The sequence below is a fragment of the Gallus gallus genome, chromosome 18 (genome assembly GCF_016699485.2).
Source record: "Gallus gallus isolate bGalGal1 chromosome 18, bGalGal1.mat.broiler.GRCg7b, whole genome shotgun sequence".
Classification (NCBI taxonomy): domain Eukaryota; kingdom Metazoa; phylum Chordata; class Aves; order Galliformes; family Phasianidae; genus Gallus; species Gallus gallus.
The window spans coordinates 1,781,275-1,797,349 of NC_052549.1; the positions used below are offsets into that span (position 1 = coordinate 1,781,275).

The 16,075-nt window shown below is 47.3% G+C and overlaps 1 protein-coding gene across 1 annotated transcript in view; it reads left to right on the plus strand.

Moving 5' to 3' along the window:
* Positions 1-16,075, plus strand: part of DNAH9 (dynein axonemal heavy chain 9) — a 179,819-nt gene that overhangs the window by 108,654 nt on the left and 55,090 nt on the right. The window contains exons 53-58 of the mRNA XM_415585.8: positions 477-712; positions 2,198-2,320; positions 3,776-3,980; positions 8,080-8,244; positions 10,459-10,599; positions 14,139-14,309. Coding sequence (XP_415585.6) covers positions 477-712; positions 2,198-2,320; positions 3,776-3,980; positions 8,080-8,244; positions 10,459-10,599; positions 14,139-14,309 — 1,041 coding nt within the window. The remainder of the gene's footprint in view (positions 1-476; positions 713-2,197; positions 2,321-3,775; positions 3,981-8,079; positions 8,245-10,458; positions 10,600-14,138; positions 14,310-16,075) is intronic.

The following is a 16,075-nucleotide window of genomic DNA, read 5'->3' on the forward strand; positions in this document are numbered from 1 at the left end:
CCATTTGAAAATTAACGACCCTTTCTGTGCAGATAACTGGCACAGATAACTTTCTAGTTGTCGCACTCAGAAGTGGCCTCCCATGTCAGAGAAGTGTTTCTGGAACTGCAGATGCCGTTTTGCAGCACAACAGCAGGCTGATGAGGGTGTTAATTATATTCTTCTAAGCTGTCATCTCAGAGCGCTCATACACAGCAGTGTGGTCTGATCCTGGCTGGGTGGGCTGCGGCTTTTCAGGGCTCTCAGCACTCTGCGGGCAAAAATCTTTGGGATCCATGCATAATTTATGTTCATTCACAACAGGAGTGGAAAGCACTTAATATTAGATCAAAACTACCCAGTAGAATGGTAAAACGTTGATAAACAAAACTTCTCAGTTTTTAATTAAGCTAAATTTGCTTGAATTGTTTCTCTCGCCCATCCCTGTGTATGTTACAAGCCATGCTCACTGCTGACAGGTTTCTCCTTTACCCCAGGTGCCGATCCCTGTAACTCCATCCCTAGACCCTCTGACCATGCTGACGGATGATGCTGATATTGCAGCTTGGCAGAATGAGGGGCTGCCAGCCGATCGGATGTCCACTGAAAATGCCACCATTCTGACCAACTGCGAGCGTTGGCCCCTCCTGGTGGATCCCCAGCTGCAGGGAATCAAATGGATCAAAGCAAAGTATGGCGAAGACCTGCGGGTGATCCGAATTGGGCAGAAGGGGTAAGCATCAGCTGTGTCACATAACTGTACCTTTCCATGGCCACCTGCTCCTTGTACTTGATGAGCAGTGTATGTTTATCTGCAGCCACCCGAGCCCATTACACTGAAGGGAAACCCTCAAAAGTATTTGTGCAGAACCTGCTTATTCATTACCAAAATGATAGAGATTCCTCATTAGATTGAGGGTCTGCTTAGTGCTTGGTCAAGTTACCATAGAAACTCCTCAGAAATGGAGATTGAAAAGAGCCATGTGCTGGAGGCTGTGTGATGCACAGGACTATGGCATCCTCCCTCAGGCTCGTGTCATGTTGGGCCCTGACTCAGTTTCACCCAGACAGTGAGTGAAGCTTCCTACAGTTTGGAAGAAGGCAAAGGTGAAGTTGGTGTGCGGTCACCACCCAGATGGGCCAACTGTTCAGTGTTGGGGCCAGCTGGGATGTTCTCATCACAGCAGCCCTGCTTTCTTCTGGCCACATCTTTTGTGGGAAAGCGTTTTCACTTCTGGCTCTTGTCTCTGGTCAGGTCACCATTTCCTGCTATGTCAACTTGTACCCACTAGTGAGGACGCCCAGCTGGGAAGGAATAGAGCAAGAGTCAGATCCCTGCGTGGATGCGAACTCTGGGATTTTTGGCTTTTTATACATTATTTTGCACTGGCATTAGCTGAGAGTGACCCGAGAGCTCAGTGCTTGTTTGGAGGTATTTGGCTTTGCCTATAACTGGAGCACTGATCTGCCTCTGCTTTTATCATAGAAAATAACAAGAATTTATTAGATTTGCTCTCATGTGGGCTGAGAAGACATTTGGAAACAGCGGTATTTTTCATTAGAACAAATTTCTGTTTCCTGGCCAACCAGGTCACTATACCTTGCAGTTATTCAGTGGGGAAAAGTAAGGGATGCAGGAGAAGGCACGTGGATACAAAGCTCCAGGAGGAACAGACCCTGTAACATTCATACGCTGCCATTACAGGCACTTGTGCATCTCTTTTTCCCTCTCCTGACCACATATGCAGCTGGCAGGTACCCTGACAGGGGAGTCAGACATTGCAAAGGGGCTCAATTCACATGTGAGGAAGGAAGAATTAAATGGTAGTCACACTGTCCTAAACTTGTCCCTAACCCAAGGGCACAGCAAGGATGCAGCCTGCTCTTCTTCTTGCTTTTATGCAAGGTTAACTCCACCAGTGGCTTCTAGGGGAAAACAAACTACTTGCAAAAAAAGAAAAACCCACAATCTGACCCATCTTTTCTTGGGAAAGAAGATGCAGCTGTTACTGCTTGTCCTCTCTCCCTCCTGGACGGTGTCACTTTCAGCACCACATGCTGACACCATCGTACCCCTCTTCTTCTCTGCCATTTCCTGACATGTGCACGTAGTGCGTCACAGCTGGACCATCCCTCTGTCCCCTGGTGGCCTCCTTGCAGTGATGCATTGCAGCCAACCCCAGCCTTGCTATACTGGGTGCTAATGCTGTCTCCACAGGTATCTGGATACAATGGAACAAGCCCTGGCTGCAGGAGAACTGGTTCTGATTGAAAACCTGGAGGAGTCCGTGGATCCAGTTCTGGGGCCATTACTGGGGAGAGAAACAATCAAGAAAGGAAGGTGAGATTTGGGAAGGCTCAGTGGCCTGTGGGCTTCCATTTCTACCCTTTTCCTGGTGAGTGTGCTTTATGTTGCCATGCTCTCCTTTCCTGACCTCACATACTGTGCTTGTCTGTGGCAGCACTAACATCTTCCCTTCAAGAGCGTTTAAATCAGGCAATCACAGCTCATTCACTCATAGGATGAAATAAATCTGGATTTTTCATTTAGCTGGACAGCGCCATTCAAAGCTCATGTGAAAGTGAGACCTGCGATCCTCCTCTGGGTGGGTGACCTTGGTGTCCGTGATTGGTTATCCTGATGCTGGATTATGACCAAAATAGCTATGGCTGTTATGAAGAAAAGGTAACCTTGGATTTTAGCAGACACCGTGCATCCTTTGTGATTACAGCTGCAGATGTATACATTAGGAATATATATGTGTTTCTAATGAGGGAAGGTTCTTTGCACTGCCTACCTCCTCAGCACCTTACACTGCAGCAGGAAACGACAGAAAATTGGCTGGGCTCTGGATCTCATCTTCCTTCAGTTCTTTGAGGACTGTTTTTTTACTTAACCATGGGCTTTGAGTTTTCCAGCACCTCTGTCAGTCCCAGTCCTTTGTGGCTGAACCCACAGATGGCTGCTGGTGGTTCCAGGGCAGGAAGTGGAGGGTCTGCTGGGTGCTGCCAGGAGCTGCTTGTGCTGGGTTGTGCTGCCACTGTTTCCCAGCCATAAAAGCAGCAGAGGTAGACAAGAACTTGAGACCTAGGGGACTGATGTTTGACTGGAGAGTGTATTCAAATTCCTGTGGTGACACCACTGCTTCCACTAAAGCCCAGCTGCATCCCTGGAAGTATCACTGTCCCCCCCACCACCATGCATTTCCTGTTCCCCTTTTCCTCTGGTTTCTGTGGGTGTTATTAGATCTAGGTTCAGAACACCCATTCTCTGGAGTTCAGCCTCCCAGCTCTGTGAATTTTGTACTGGATGGAACAGGAGATAGCTGAGCTCTCCCAAGCGGAGCTTCCTCCCAAGGTTGGTACTGAGCTGCTCCCTGTACCCAGCCTTGCTGCTCAGTGCCACCAGAGGCAGCCGGGTTTGAGCAGCACACCAGGCAGTTGTGGCTGTAGCTAATTAAAATCTCTGTGATGTGAGGCTTTTCCTGCATGTGCCAGCTTTGGGAAGAGTACATCTTCCATTAAAAGCATGGAAGGTTCCTGGTTCCGACTGCCCATCCCAATGCTGGAAACTGTGAGCTTTCTCAGATGGACTCCAAAATTCGGGTGCAATGTTCTGGGGTTTTTACCTTAAATCAGAAGTGTTTCAAGTGTGTCCAATTTTAAATTATTTTTGCTCTAAAAGTGATTTCTGTGTGGAGGCTGCAAAGTCTGTTTCTGGCAAGGTTCCACTGGCTGATGCCACCATTTATCCCGGGGGGAATGTGCACCCATGCTCCTTTTGCTCCCATTTCAGGTACATTAAGATCGGGGACAAGGAGTGTGAGTTCAGCCCTGCCTTCCGCCTGATCCTGCACACAAAGCTGGCAAACCCTCACTTCCAGCCCGAGCTGCAGGCACAGTGCACCCTCATCAACTTCACCGTCACGCGGGACGGCCTCGAGGAGCAGCTGCTGGCGGCGGTGGTCAATGCGGAACGGCCCGACCTGGAGCAGCTCAAGGTGGGCAGGAAAAGATGAAAAATAATATCAATGGTTTAAGACAAATAGCATTTCATGTGTAAAGGCAGAGAGGTTGCTGAGTGCCTCATAAGATCAGGTTTCCCTCGTAGAATCATGGAGTCATTGGAGTTGGAAGGGACCCCTAAGGGTCATTTGATCCAGCTCCCTGCACTGAGCAGGGACACCCACAGCTCCATCACTGCTCAGAGCCCCTCCAGCCTGACCTCGGGTGTCTGCAGGGATGGGGCAGCACCACCTCTGGGCAACCTGTGCCACTGCCTGTAGTGTGAAAAACTTCAATCTACGTCTCCCTTCTTTTTGTTTGAAACCTTTCCCTTTGCCCTATCACAACAGACCCTACAAAAGTGTCTGTCCCCTTCTTTCTCACAGCCTGAAAGACCGCTCTCAGCCCTCCCCACAGCCTTCTCTTCTGCAGCCCCATCTCTCACAGCCTGTCTCAGATGATAAGTGTTGAGGGAGAAGTGTTTTTCTGCTACTTTTTGTTTTCTTGGTATTTTTGGGAGCACTTAAACTGCAATTTCAAGCCTTTTTCTCCAAAAATGTGGGTAGAAAACTCTTTTTCCTACTCCTCCTGTAAATGGAAGCAGGCTCACATTATGACATTTTTCTCCATCTTTCACTCTTACTTTGGAGGTAGGATTAATCTCACTTAATTTTAGGCGTTTGTGGTTCCCACTGTAAATGCTGAGGCTGATAACTAAGTGCTTCTGTTCTGGCTCTTATTCACGCTTGTTTGTAAATGGCCAAAATGTTTTCTCTCTTTTTGCATTTAAATAAATATTGCTTCTGTTTCAATATATCATTTTAAAGAAAAGCCTCGTTGCTAACGGCACACTTAGCGATGTAATGGATATGTATAATGCTGAATATTTACTGAGAGTCAGAATGAATTTAGTGCACACATTCGGTCAGGCCGGGCCACTTCTGTAATCATCTTTTCTTTAATGAGATTCTAAGCTACGTTATCCGTGCAGCCTTAACGACGCGTTTCATTTGAAACGGGCTCATGCACTAACGAGCCAAAAGATGGCATAAAGAATACGTAATAACCGCAATTAATGTGTGAGCTGTGGCTGTGCCGTGGGAGACAGACCATCCCTGCAGCCCGGGGACCGTGGGCAGCTCCTGCTGCTGCCGGGGGCTGTATGGGGTGACCCACAGCACAGAGAGGTTGCTGCACTGCTGGTAATGGCTGCTGTCACGAAGAGAGACTGATTCCACCTCATTGATCGGGCTGGGCAGGGCCTTATCCAGCCTTACCTTGAAGGTCTCCAGGGATGGGGCACCCACCGCATTTCTGAGCAGCATGTTTCAGTGTCTCACCACCCTCACTGAAAAAGACTTCTTCCTGGTATGCAACCTAAATCTCCCCTCTTTAAGTTTGAAACTGTTTCCCCTTGTTCTACCACGGCAGTCCCTGCTAAGGAATCTGTCCCCTTCTTTCCTGTAGCTCCCCTTTAGATACTGGCAACCACTCTCGGATCTCCCCAGACCCTCCTCTTTTCCAGGCTGAACAGCCCCTGCTCTCTCAGCCTGTCATTGTGGAGGAGGTGTTGTATCCCTGGGATCATTTTGTGGCCCTCCTCTGGACATGTTTCAACAGATCCATGTCCCTCCTGTACTGAGGACTCCACATCTGGATGCAGTGCTCCAGGTGAGGCCTCACAGTGCAGAGCAGTGGGGCAGAATCACCTCCCTTGCCCTGCTGGCCATGTTGCTTTGGATACAGCCCAGGATAGGGTTGGCTTTCTGGGCTGTGAGGGCACATTGCTGGCCCAGCTGCCATCCACCAGTACCCTCAAGTCCTTTTTGGCAGGTCTACACTCAATCCTTTCATCCCTCAGCTTGTTTTGGTAGTAGATGTTGCCTCAACCCAGGTGCAGACCCTGCATTTGGATTTGTTAAACCTCATGAAGTTCACCTGGGCCTGTCTGCAGATTGGTGTGGGATTTCCTGGTAAGAATATTTAAGCTTTCTTTTCCCCTCAGTATCCATTCTTCTACCTCTGTTTCATTCACTGACATTAAAAAGCTATTGTCTGAGAGCTGTGGGGAGCTCTCTGAGTACAGGTGTGTACTTCGGGGCTTCCCAAAGGAGAGGACCCTTCTCCACGTGTGCTCTGAGCAGTCACTGCTGTGCTCCAGGTCTTGTTCCGGACCACACAGGTTGCTAACAAGACCTGCACTGGGCCTGTAGCCCAGGTGAGCTGCAGGAACAAGACAGTAAGTGCTTCTAGCATCACCTGCTTCCTGAACCAGTGCTGTTACGTATCAGCTGTGAAATAGCAGATAATGAGCTGCACTGCAGGAATAAGAAATGATGACCTTGCTCCTGCTGAAAGCAGTAGCACGATAGAGCTGCAACAGATGCAGGCTTTTGTGGGAAATACAGCATTGTGTGCCCTTCTGAGGGTGCTTTTCAGACACTGCATGGTGATTACAAGCTATTGGAGCAAAAGTCACATGCAGCCTCATTAAGAGCAGCAGGCTTGGAGGCCATGGTCTGCAATAATAGCTTGCAAAATGTCATTTTTCAAGGCATGCTATGCTTGAATGACAGGAGCTTACAGAATTAACTGTGTTAGTTTAAGACGTGTTTTAAGACTTGTGGAATATTCACCACCTGTGTGTAAGGCCTAAGGAGCAGGGCTTTGAGAGCAGCCCTGCCCCAGGAATACCGGCAAATGGAATGCGTCGGTGTGCACTGCTGGATCCTCGGGTTGGCACTGACCCGAAACGAGTGTGTGCACAGCAAGTGTGTGAGATCTCAGCACAAATATTGAGAGATGACTTATTCAGGGGAGAGCTGGTTAATCTGCTGAAAAACCTTTGGTGATGGAGCAAATACTACTTGGCTCTGTCACTTAAATGCAGTGTGGGGATTTAAAACTCTGTATAACAGAGTAGTGTTTTACGTACACAGTCAGGCTAGTGATTAGCTCAGTTTTTGTAGGGAATAGCCACCAGGCTTGTATCTTCACAGCATCCAAATCAGATGCATGGCTGTGCCACAACATGTTTTCTGGTCTGATGCTCAGAGCAGGTGCTCAGACAGGGGAGGTTTAGGTTGGATATTAGGAGGAAGTTTTTCACCCAGAGGGTGGTGACGCACTGAACAGGTTGCCCAAGGAGACTGTGGATGCCCCATCCCTGGAGGCATTCAAGGCCAGGCTGGATGTGGCTCTGGGCAGCCTGGTCTGCTGGTTGGCGACCCTGCACGTAGCAGGGGGGTTGAAACTAGATGAGCATTGTGGTCCTTTTCAACCCAGGCCATTCTGTGATTCTGTGACTCTATGACAAAATGGTTCCCACTAGTCTCTGTCTGCTTGGCCACCTTATCGTTGTCTTTGCAAACCCTTTGCCATGGGGACTGTCCTGGTGTGAGCAGCTTCTAGCACTGCAGGCTGAGGGAGACCTTGGGTGCTGGGTACAAATGGGAGCAGCAATTGAGTGAGACTGAGTTTCCATTCCATTTTGAACCCAGGACGGGTGGTGCTCACCTCTGGACCCTAGTGAGTCTGCTGATGTTCTCCCCATCCATTTAGCCCCTTGGCTCCCACTGCTAGTAGAACTGGTGTTGGCCCTCAGTGGGAAAGGCAGAGGTTCTCAGGGGCGAGTAGTATCTATTGATACGTAGGCTTGCTATCCAGGCTGACTTAAGCTTCATAAATATTTTTAAGACAGAGATACAGGATGTGTGTTTGAGATTGGTGGATGGCAACCTAGCACACAGCAGGGGACTGGAACCAGGTGATCCTTAGGGTTCTTTCCAACCCAAACCATTATATGGTTCAGTGATTGAGACAGAGGCTGAAGGTCTTTTCCTCCTTTTCCATTTCCGGCAATTTAATGCTTTCAGAGTGGAAGGGCTGAGTTCTCCTGGTGCTTTCTGTGCTTCCTTCCCTGAATAGTGGCATGTTAGGTATGGAGGATTCCCAGAGCTCTGTTCATATACAGGAATCAAGCAGGAATAATCAATGCTGGGCTGTGGCAATGGTCACTTAGAAGTCCGTTCCCCTGTGAAGGTGGTTAATCCTGCATGTTTTGTGGCTAAGACTTTATTAATTGCTTATTTGCAGTCAGATCTCACGAAGCAACAGAATGGATTCAAAATCACCCTGAAAACATTAGAGGACAACTTGTTGTCTCGGCTGTCCTCGGCATCTGGGAACTTCCTGGGAGACACAGCATTGGTGGAGAACTTGGAGACTACTAAGCAGACAGCAGCAGAAATTGAAGAAAAGGTAAAATGACAGTGATAGCTCAGAGGAAATTGTGTGAGATGTGTTCTTTAAGGATTTGTGGGTGAAACACAGCTTCTTTGCAACGCTGGGCTCTTCTTCTGCTGAGTAGTGAATAGAAAGTGATATAAATTGTAGTGCTCTCCATTCTGGCCAGCTTCAAGCCGTTCAGTTCTTTGGAGCTTTTGTATGTTAAATGGCCTATTTAAGACCAAGGGAAAATGGCAGTGCCTGATGTAAAGATGATAAAATTTACGCACTGTATCAAGGCAGCTTTAAACTGCTCCAGCATAATTCTGAACACATCACACTTCCTCAATTAAGCTGCATTTTAGTACTGCCAGGGGACCGCAGTCTGTTGAGTTTGTGATCTCGAGTCAATCTGCAAGAACTTGGGTATTTTGTACCCTTCCATTCCTTGGGATGTAAATCAGCTGTTGGTGTTGTCACCTTGCTGGCCACATAGGGACAGTTAAATGCATGGTGGTTTTGCCTTGACACCAAGGAGACTCGAGAAATGCTTGTATCATGCCTGGATTGCAACAGGACCCCTGTCTGGCCATCCTCAGCTGCTGCCCCCCCAGCCCTCCCATCTTCACAGCCTGTGCTTGTCCTTCAGCCCGTGGGTATGTTACCTGTGCACTCAGGTCAGGATCAGACTGCCTCTCACTTTATGCCTCCACATTAAGAAATGAAATGATTTCTGCTAGCTGTCTGTGGGACATTACATGCATCCAGCTTCCTAGGGATGGTGTGCTCGTACTGCTCAGAGGGGATACTAAAGGAATGCTTTGATGCAGCAAGGTTGGCATCGCCCTATTGAATTAAGTGTTCTTGCAGTGCTTCTATTTCTGAACAAGTGGGGGTCGTACAGATGATCCCTGCCAACTCTGTGGCAGTGAGGATGAATTTCAGAGATTGCACCTGGTTTTGATGAGTTTGGTACCCACGTGGAAAGCTGCTTCGGGGCAATATTGTAAGTCTGCTTCTCAAGTCAACCCCTCCTCTATTCTTGGTTTGGCTACAGAAAAAACAGTCAAGATTTTCTTTCTGAGGACAACCCTCTCCATTGTATTTATGGAAAGCAACTGTCTCCCTCTCCTCCTCTGGATTTTACATTTCTAGGTTTGTTAAGCATTTTGAGGTAGGACAACTGAAAGTGAGTTGTCTGGACTATGCTGAAGGGCTCCCTGCATAGTCAGTGGAGGGATGTAGGTGCTCTCAGAGATGGGGTCAGGTTTTGGAGAAGTGTATTAGGTGTATTCATGTCCCATGCAGATGCTTGCTTCTGCAAGAGACTTGGAAGCTTTTTTGTGAAGGATTCTGAGATGTTACAGCCCTTGATTGCTTGCGAAGATGTGCCATGGACCCCAACATGTGTGTTGGCTGTGTACAGCACGGTAGGGCTCAGTCAGTGCCTCAGTGGGAAGGTTTGATGTGCTCTAGCAGCTTGGGTCCATACCCAGCAGTGTGCATCTTTCTGGGGGCTGTGCTGTGGTCTGCAGGGCTGTGCCACACATACTGATCCCATTTCTGCCATGTCCCCATTGGCTGGTTTGCTGAACCGCCTGGATCAGCGCTGCGACACTTCTGGCTGTACATAGCCTGAGCCTAATGTAATCCCCAGGAGGCTCGAGGATGTCGCTTTGTGCTGCTGAAGTGGAATAAAAGAATGAACAGGACTGAGATGTTAGTGGGATGATGTATCTGCCAAAAGGATTTTTGCTGCGTCCATCACAGCAGCTATGCTGACACCTGGCCAGGAAGGCAGGGAGGCATTAGGTGCTGGAGAGGAAAGGCAGCAAGTAGCCAAGAAAATAAGCAGTTCTTAGCTTTCGGAGAAGCTGTCTCATGAGCAGCACTGTCTGTGTTATTAATGATTTGCACAGGAGGGGGGCAATTAGCAGGAGAAACTCATTGATGACAAAAATAATTCCAGTTAGTGGAGAGCAGGAGCCCTAGTGAGAACTCTGGAGGGGGGACCTTGGGAAAACAGTCGATTGGATGTGAGGATGAATGCAGTTAGTGAAGGATATGCCAGAGGACGGAGCTGCTGGGAGTGAAGGCTCGAGCCTGGTGCACTGTGGGTTGAGGGCAGGTTGGCCATCACTTGACCTGGTGTCTTTGTGGCAGGTAACTGCCTTCCCCCGAGCCGCAGCTTCACGGAGCTCACAGAGGTGTTTTTCACAGTGCCTTCGTTCTATGTTTTCCCTCCAGGTCCAGGAGTCCAAGGTGACTGAAGCCAAGATTAACGAGGCAAGGGAGCACTACAGGCCTGCCGCTGCGCGGGCCTCCCTGCTGTACTTTGCCATGAACGACCTCCGTGCCATCCATCCCATGTACCAGTTTTCTCTGAAGGTACTGTCCCTACTGTCCCTGTGAGTCCCATGGCAGCACCACAGGGCAGCTGAGCTCTTTCCTGCCCTTCCCAAACTTAAAAGTCATTTCCTTGAGCACACTGAGGTTGCCTGAGCTCCAAGACAAAAAGGTGATGTAACCCAATCCCTTCTGCTGCTTTGACTGGGTGGAAAACAAACAAACAAACAAACAAAGCCAACTTGTAGTTCATTTCTTTATAAGTCTCCTTTACCTATATTAATCTTAATGTGCGTTATGAGAGTAGTTAGTGCTCACTGGGAAAGATTAGTCTGATACACTCCTGCAAATGCTGAGCAGAGTGTGTTCGTTGCTGCCTGTGTTCATTGCTTGCCTCTCCCAAGAAGTGTGGGAGAACACTTCTTCAGCAGTGCCCATGAGAGGCAGCCATGAGCAGTCTGAGCATCGAAGGAAAGGCACATCTGTGCTGGAAACTGGGGGTGGGCTGGCATCTGCCCTCACTCTGTGTTGGCTGGTCATCACATCACAGCTGGTTAGATTGAGATCACATTAGATCGGTTTAATGAGCTTTTCTTTCTTTTGCTTGATTTCTGTTGAGGCAAATGAACTGACTCCTTGTAGAAAGCCGCAGTCTTTCTGCATTAACAGCCTTGATTACTGAACGTTCCAGAAGAGTATTTGCAAAGTAGAACTTCACAAGCCATTTGTTATCCCCTCCATATTCACAGCCTTCTTGGCCTGGCTGAGGAAGATGAGCAATGGATTTGAAAGAGATCATCTTGGGAAAGAGCCAACAAAGTACTTTTTTCTGTGTATTTTATATATGTATGCGATAAGATTTAGCACAGTGTTGGGAGTCACTTGCTTCCTCAGTTAATCTTTTCTTTGTATTTGCATTTAGTTCTGTATCCGTGATGTCACTGGGGTCATAATGTCTGTGCAGATATTTCATAAGTTAACGAGAATTGCTGCTGCCCTTAACAATTATCCAAGACCTTGATGTTGAAACAGTCCTGACTTCCCAAATGACACAGTATTAAAACATCAAATTGCTCTGTAAACACAGCCCTGTCCCACTGAGACCTCAGCTCCATGGCTTTATTGTTGTCCTTGGTACAAAAGGCAAATCGTGGCCATTTCTGCCCGTCCATGGCAAGAAGTGTCCCCTACAAGAGCCCTTAGCCTGGAAGTCTGTGGACATCTGACCCCTTGCAGTGTGGCTGCTGGCAGGCTGGAGACAGGCAGGCTCATGGTAACAGTATGGACTCCCCCACGGGGATGATGCTGGGAGAGAACCTCCTTCTTGTCCTGTGCTCTAAAATAAATGCAGGACAGACGTAGCCAAAGGGCTTGTACTGCAGTGGCCTGGCTGCTCTTCTGTCTCCTCTACACAGTCTCCCCTTCCCTGCTCAGCAAAGTGTTGCTCTATAGTATGTGGACATGGTGAGCAAGAAATGTTGTCCCAGCTTTGGAGAACATTCCTTCCTGCAGCTGTTTCCACTGGAACACCTGGAGAATGCTTCTAATATGACATTACGCTGCAGTGTAGCTCTCTCTGTTCCTGGCAGTGGGGCTGAGCTGTCCCATTTGCCATGTGGCAGCAGAGCATGGTGGGAAGCCAGGAGCTTTGGTGGGAGTGAGACTATGACCTCGTGTTCAGGTTTCTTGACTGGTTTTGAAATATTGGCTCCTTTATGGCAGACGTGAGTAGGCTGAGACTCCACTTGCTGCAGTGAATGAGCTAGATCTTTAGAGTGAAATATGAATTCATCGCTCACATCTTTGCTTCATGTTGAGGCATCACTTCATCATTTGTTTTCTGCTCCTCGGTGGGAAGTGGGGCTTCTCTCAAGCTGTCTCCTCAATCCTGGAAGCTCCTCAGGCGGGGACCTGTTTTCTGCATTCCCTCCATACTGCCCAAGGCTGTGAAAGTGTTGGTCCCTGCTCAGCCTCTAAGGACCTGCTGCAATGGAAAGGAGTTGCTGTGATGGTGTCTATAGTTCTGGCCAGCAGAGACTGGTATTTATTGAAGAGTTCCATTTTTATTGTTTTAATAAATGGAACACTTTTTTTTTTTGTTATTACAGGAGAGGCATTTTGGGAAATGGAGGGTTAAATGAGATGGCATTGTAGTCTAGTACTTCTTCCAAATGGTTTCTTACATTGCCAAGTGACCTGGAAAAAGTAATTGAGAAGAGAATACAATATTTTGAGCCAATCCACAAAGAAGCTTTTCTTTTTGTTATCTACAATCCTTATGCTGAAATAATTTTACCAGGGAAGTGTACAGATATCTTTCATGCAAGGGTGCCCTTTGAAAGATTCATTCCCTACGCACACATAGTAGATATGTGAGTATTGGAAGTTTCACCTTAAATCTCCCTCATCTGTGTTTTGTTTGTTTTATGTTTTCCAGTTAACATTAGTAATGTGTATAAATACATGGCAAATTATTTACTGAAATGTTTTTAGCTAATAAATTTGGACGACAGATCATAAAACATTGCTGAAGGATGTGCAGAGATGATTTTAAAATACTTGCCATACAGCTAAAATCCCATTGTAAATTAGAGCACACAAGATTTATATGCGATTCTGCAGCGTGTTTTAACTCTATTTAAAGAAATGTAAGCAGGAAAATCCATTCTGCAGTTATTCAATAATGCAGTAGGTATCAATGTTGCTTTAATTTGTTGAGGCATCATTCTCCCTTTGTAGAGCCCTAAAAATAATGGTGTCGACACAGCCATGCCTTGTCTGGTCGGTGCTATTAATTTGTATTGGCCTGGTTAATTCCTATTAGCTTGGTCCCAGTGTATTGGGCTTTTGCATTGCTAATGAGGACACAGGCCTTTTCCTTTCTCCAGTTGCATCTGATAATTTGCTAATGGGTTTTCTTCAATCTGTTCTGGAAGTTTTTAAGTCTTTTTTAATTTAGATCAGAATATTTCTACAAGAGTCCTTGGTATCTTATATAACAGCATCCTTCTTCATGGTGCACCCATGCCCAAGGGATTTTAGTGCTTGGCTGATCCCACTTCTCCATGCTAAAGCCCTGCCTGCCCTCCTTATCCATCCTCTGCTGAATCCTGACAGTAACCCTCTCCTCGGACTGTTCTGTATTTAAGGGAATTGCTGTTTTTAAGTTGCAGCATTTGTGAAACAAGGGGTTCCTCTGGGAACACCGATGTCTTTGGCTCAGTGTTTTGGAGAAGTGAGCTGTGTAATCTCTGTGAGAGAACATACTCGGTCTGAGAAATGTTCCCTCTACCCATTGCATCTTAATTCAGCCAGCACATCTTTCTGAAGCCCAGACGAGCACAGTGTCACAGGGTATGTCATGAAAAAGCAGCCCAAGGCAGATGCAGAGCCCAATCTGTAGGTATTCCCCTGCATCCTGCTGCTGCTGGGCCACACTGCTGGGCACTGGGATTGCATTGGTCGTGGCTGCAGGGCTCAGTGTCTGAGCTGGCTTTGCTCATTGCAGCACGTCAGGTGATACACTGGTGAGTGAAAAGAGCATTTAGAAACGGTGCCAATCTTCTTGTCTCCTCACCTAGGCATTCAGCATTGTGTTCCAGAAAGCCATTGAGAGGGCATCTCCTGATGAGAGCCTCCAGGTGCGAGTGTTGAACCTCATAGACAGCATCACCTTCTCTGTGTTCCAGTACACAACCCGGGGGCTGTTTGAGTGTGATAAACTGACCTACACAGCACAGGTTATCTTCCAGGTAAGCACCACCAGGGCGTGCAATCCATATACAGTCATTTATTGTACAGGCAAAGATGTCAGCATACAGAGAAAACCCAAGCTGACACAGCCATGCCTTCAGCATCAGAGCAGCAAATGCAAGGGCTGGGGAACTGATTTTCTTCTCTTCATCTCTTGCTGATAGCAGTCACAGATGCTGTGTTTGATTTGTGTTACACCAATGAATGGCTGTTTGAGAGAGAGATGCCTGCTTGCAGGACCTGCAGAAGGGAAAGGGGTCTTCAAGGCTGATTGGTTGTATCCAGAAGGAATGCGTGCTACGTGGCTGCTGCTGCTCTGTCCAGTATCCTACTGTAATTTTTATGCTACCGTGTGAGCAAGGAGACATTTCTATATCTCTGTACTGAAATCAAATTCAGTCAATAAATTGTGCTTGGCATTATGTTACAAAGTGGTCATTGAGCTTTTGCAGCATATGACTGCGTAAGTGCCCTACAATGTAGAATGCAGGCGTGAACCGAATTTGAGCTGCCCGAACAGAGTGCAGGTGTAGTTAGCCTTAATCCAATGGTTGCCATGACTTTTTTCTTTTAATTCTATATGGCAAAATATGAAGTGTAGAAGGAGAAGCAAATATACAGCTATATATATGAACTTTAACATTTTATTTAGTTAATGTCCACGTGTAAAAAGTCAATGCAAATCCTGCAAAGTCAGGCTTAATTGTGACCCAGAAGAGATCTACATTTTCTTGTATATATTTGTCTGAATAAACTATGTCAGGGGGTCATAGGATTGTTTGAGTTGGAAGGGACCTTTAACGGTAATCTAGTCCAACTTCCCTGCATTGAACAGGGAAGATAGTTAAGGCATCACTCCAAGGCATCAGGAAAACCAGCATCCACCATTCCCTCCAGTGCGTGGAGGGAATTAGATGATGAGTTGCAGGATTCTCCCATATAAAAAAGCAGTTGTCTCTTGAACTGAGTAGCTCATTACTGTCGTCAGTGGAGGAGATGCCAGGCATGCTTCAGGAGCCACTGCCCAGTAGGCAATAATGAGATACCGTCTAGGATCTGTGACAAGGAAACGAGAAACTCACCATTCCAGCACTGCTCTTTTTCCTTCCAGAAGTCGTGTTCAGAATGTTCAGACTTTGTCTCAGAGATAGGGGCAGTCTGGCAGCACTCAGTGCAGCAGTTCCAGCTGGGCTCCTGAGCCTCCAGAGCTTTCCAGAGTGGCCCTGGGCATTGCTATGGCAGTCTTGCTCCATGTGTTCCCCAAAGCCATCGTTGGGGGTAAACACACTGACAGCAGCAGAATGGCTGGGTGCTCTCCAGCACACCATTGCTGGGGACCTAAGGGACCTGCTCATTCTCCCGGTGCATGCGCTGTGAGGCTTTTGTTAACACTCTCAGTACATTTCCCATTACTTTGAATAGAACAGGATTGTGAGAGATGGATAAGACCTTGGTGGTGTGCCCTAGGGGTGCATGCTCAAATTCCTTGCAAGAAAGTGGTTTGTTCTTTAGCTGCAGATATCAAGCACAGGGACTGCAGCACATCCTCCTACCTGCATCTCTGCCAGCAGTGTGAATATAAACCACAGCTTTTCCCACAGTTTTTCCAAATTTCGACCATTTTATGTTATGTCTCTGTATTTATTCTGGGTCCTCTCTTGGAGAGACACAAAGCACCTGCAGGGTATGTTTCATCACAGCCCTCCAGCACTGCACACTGTGTGTAGTTTTTATCTGCACGTTTGACAGCTACATACATTGAATA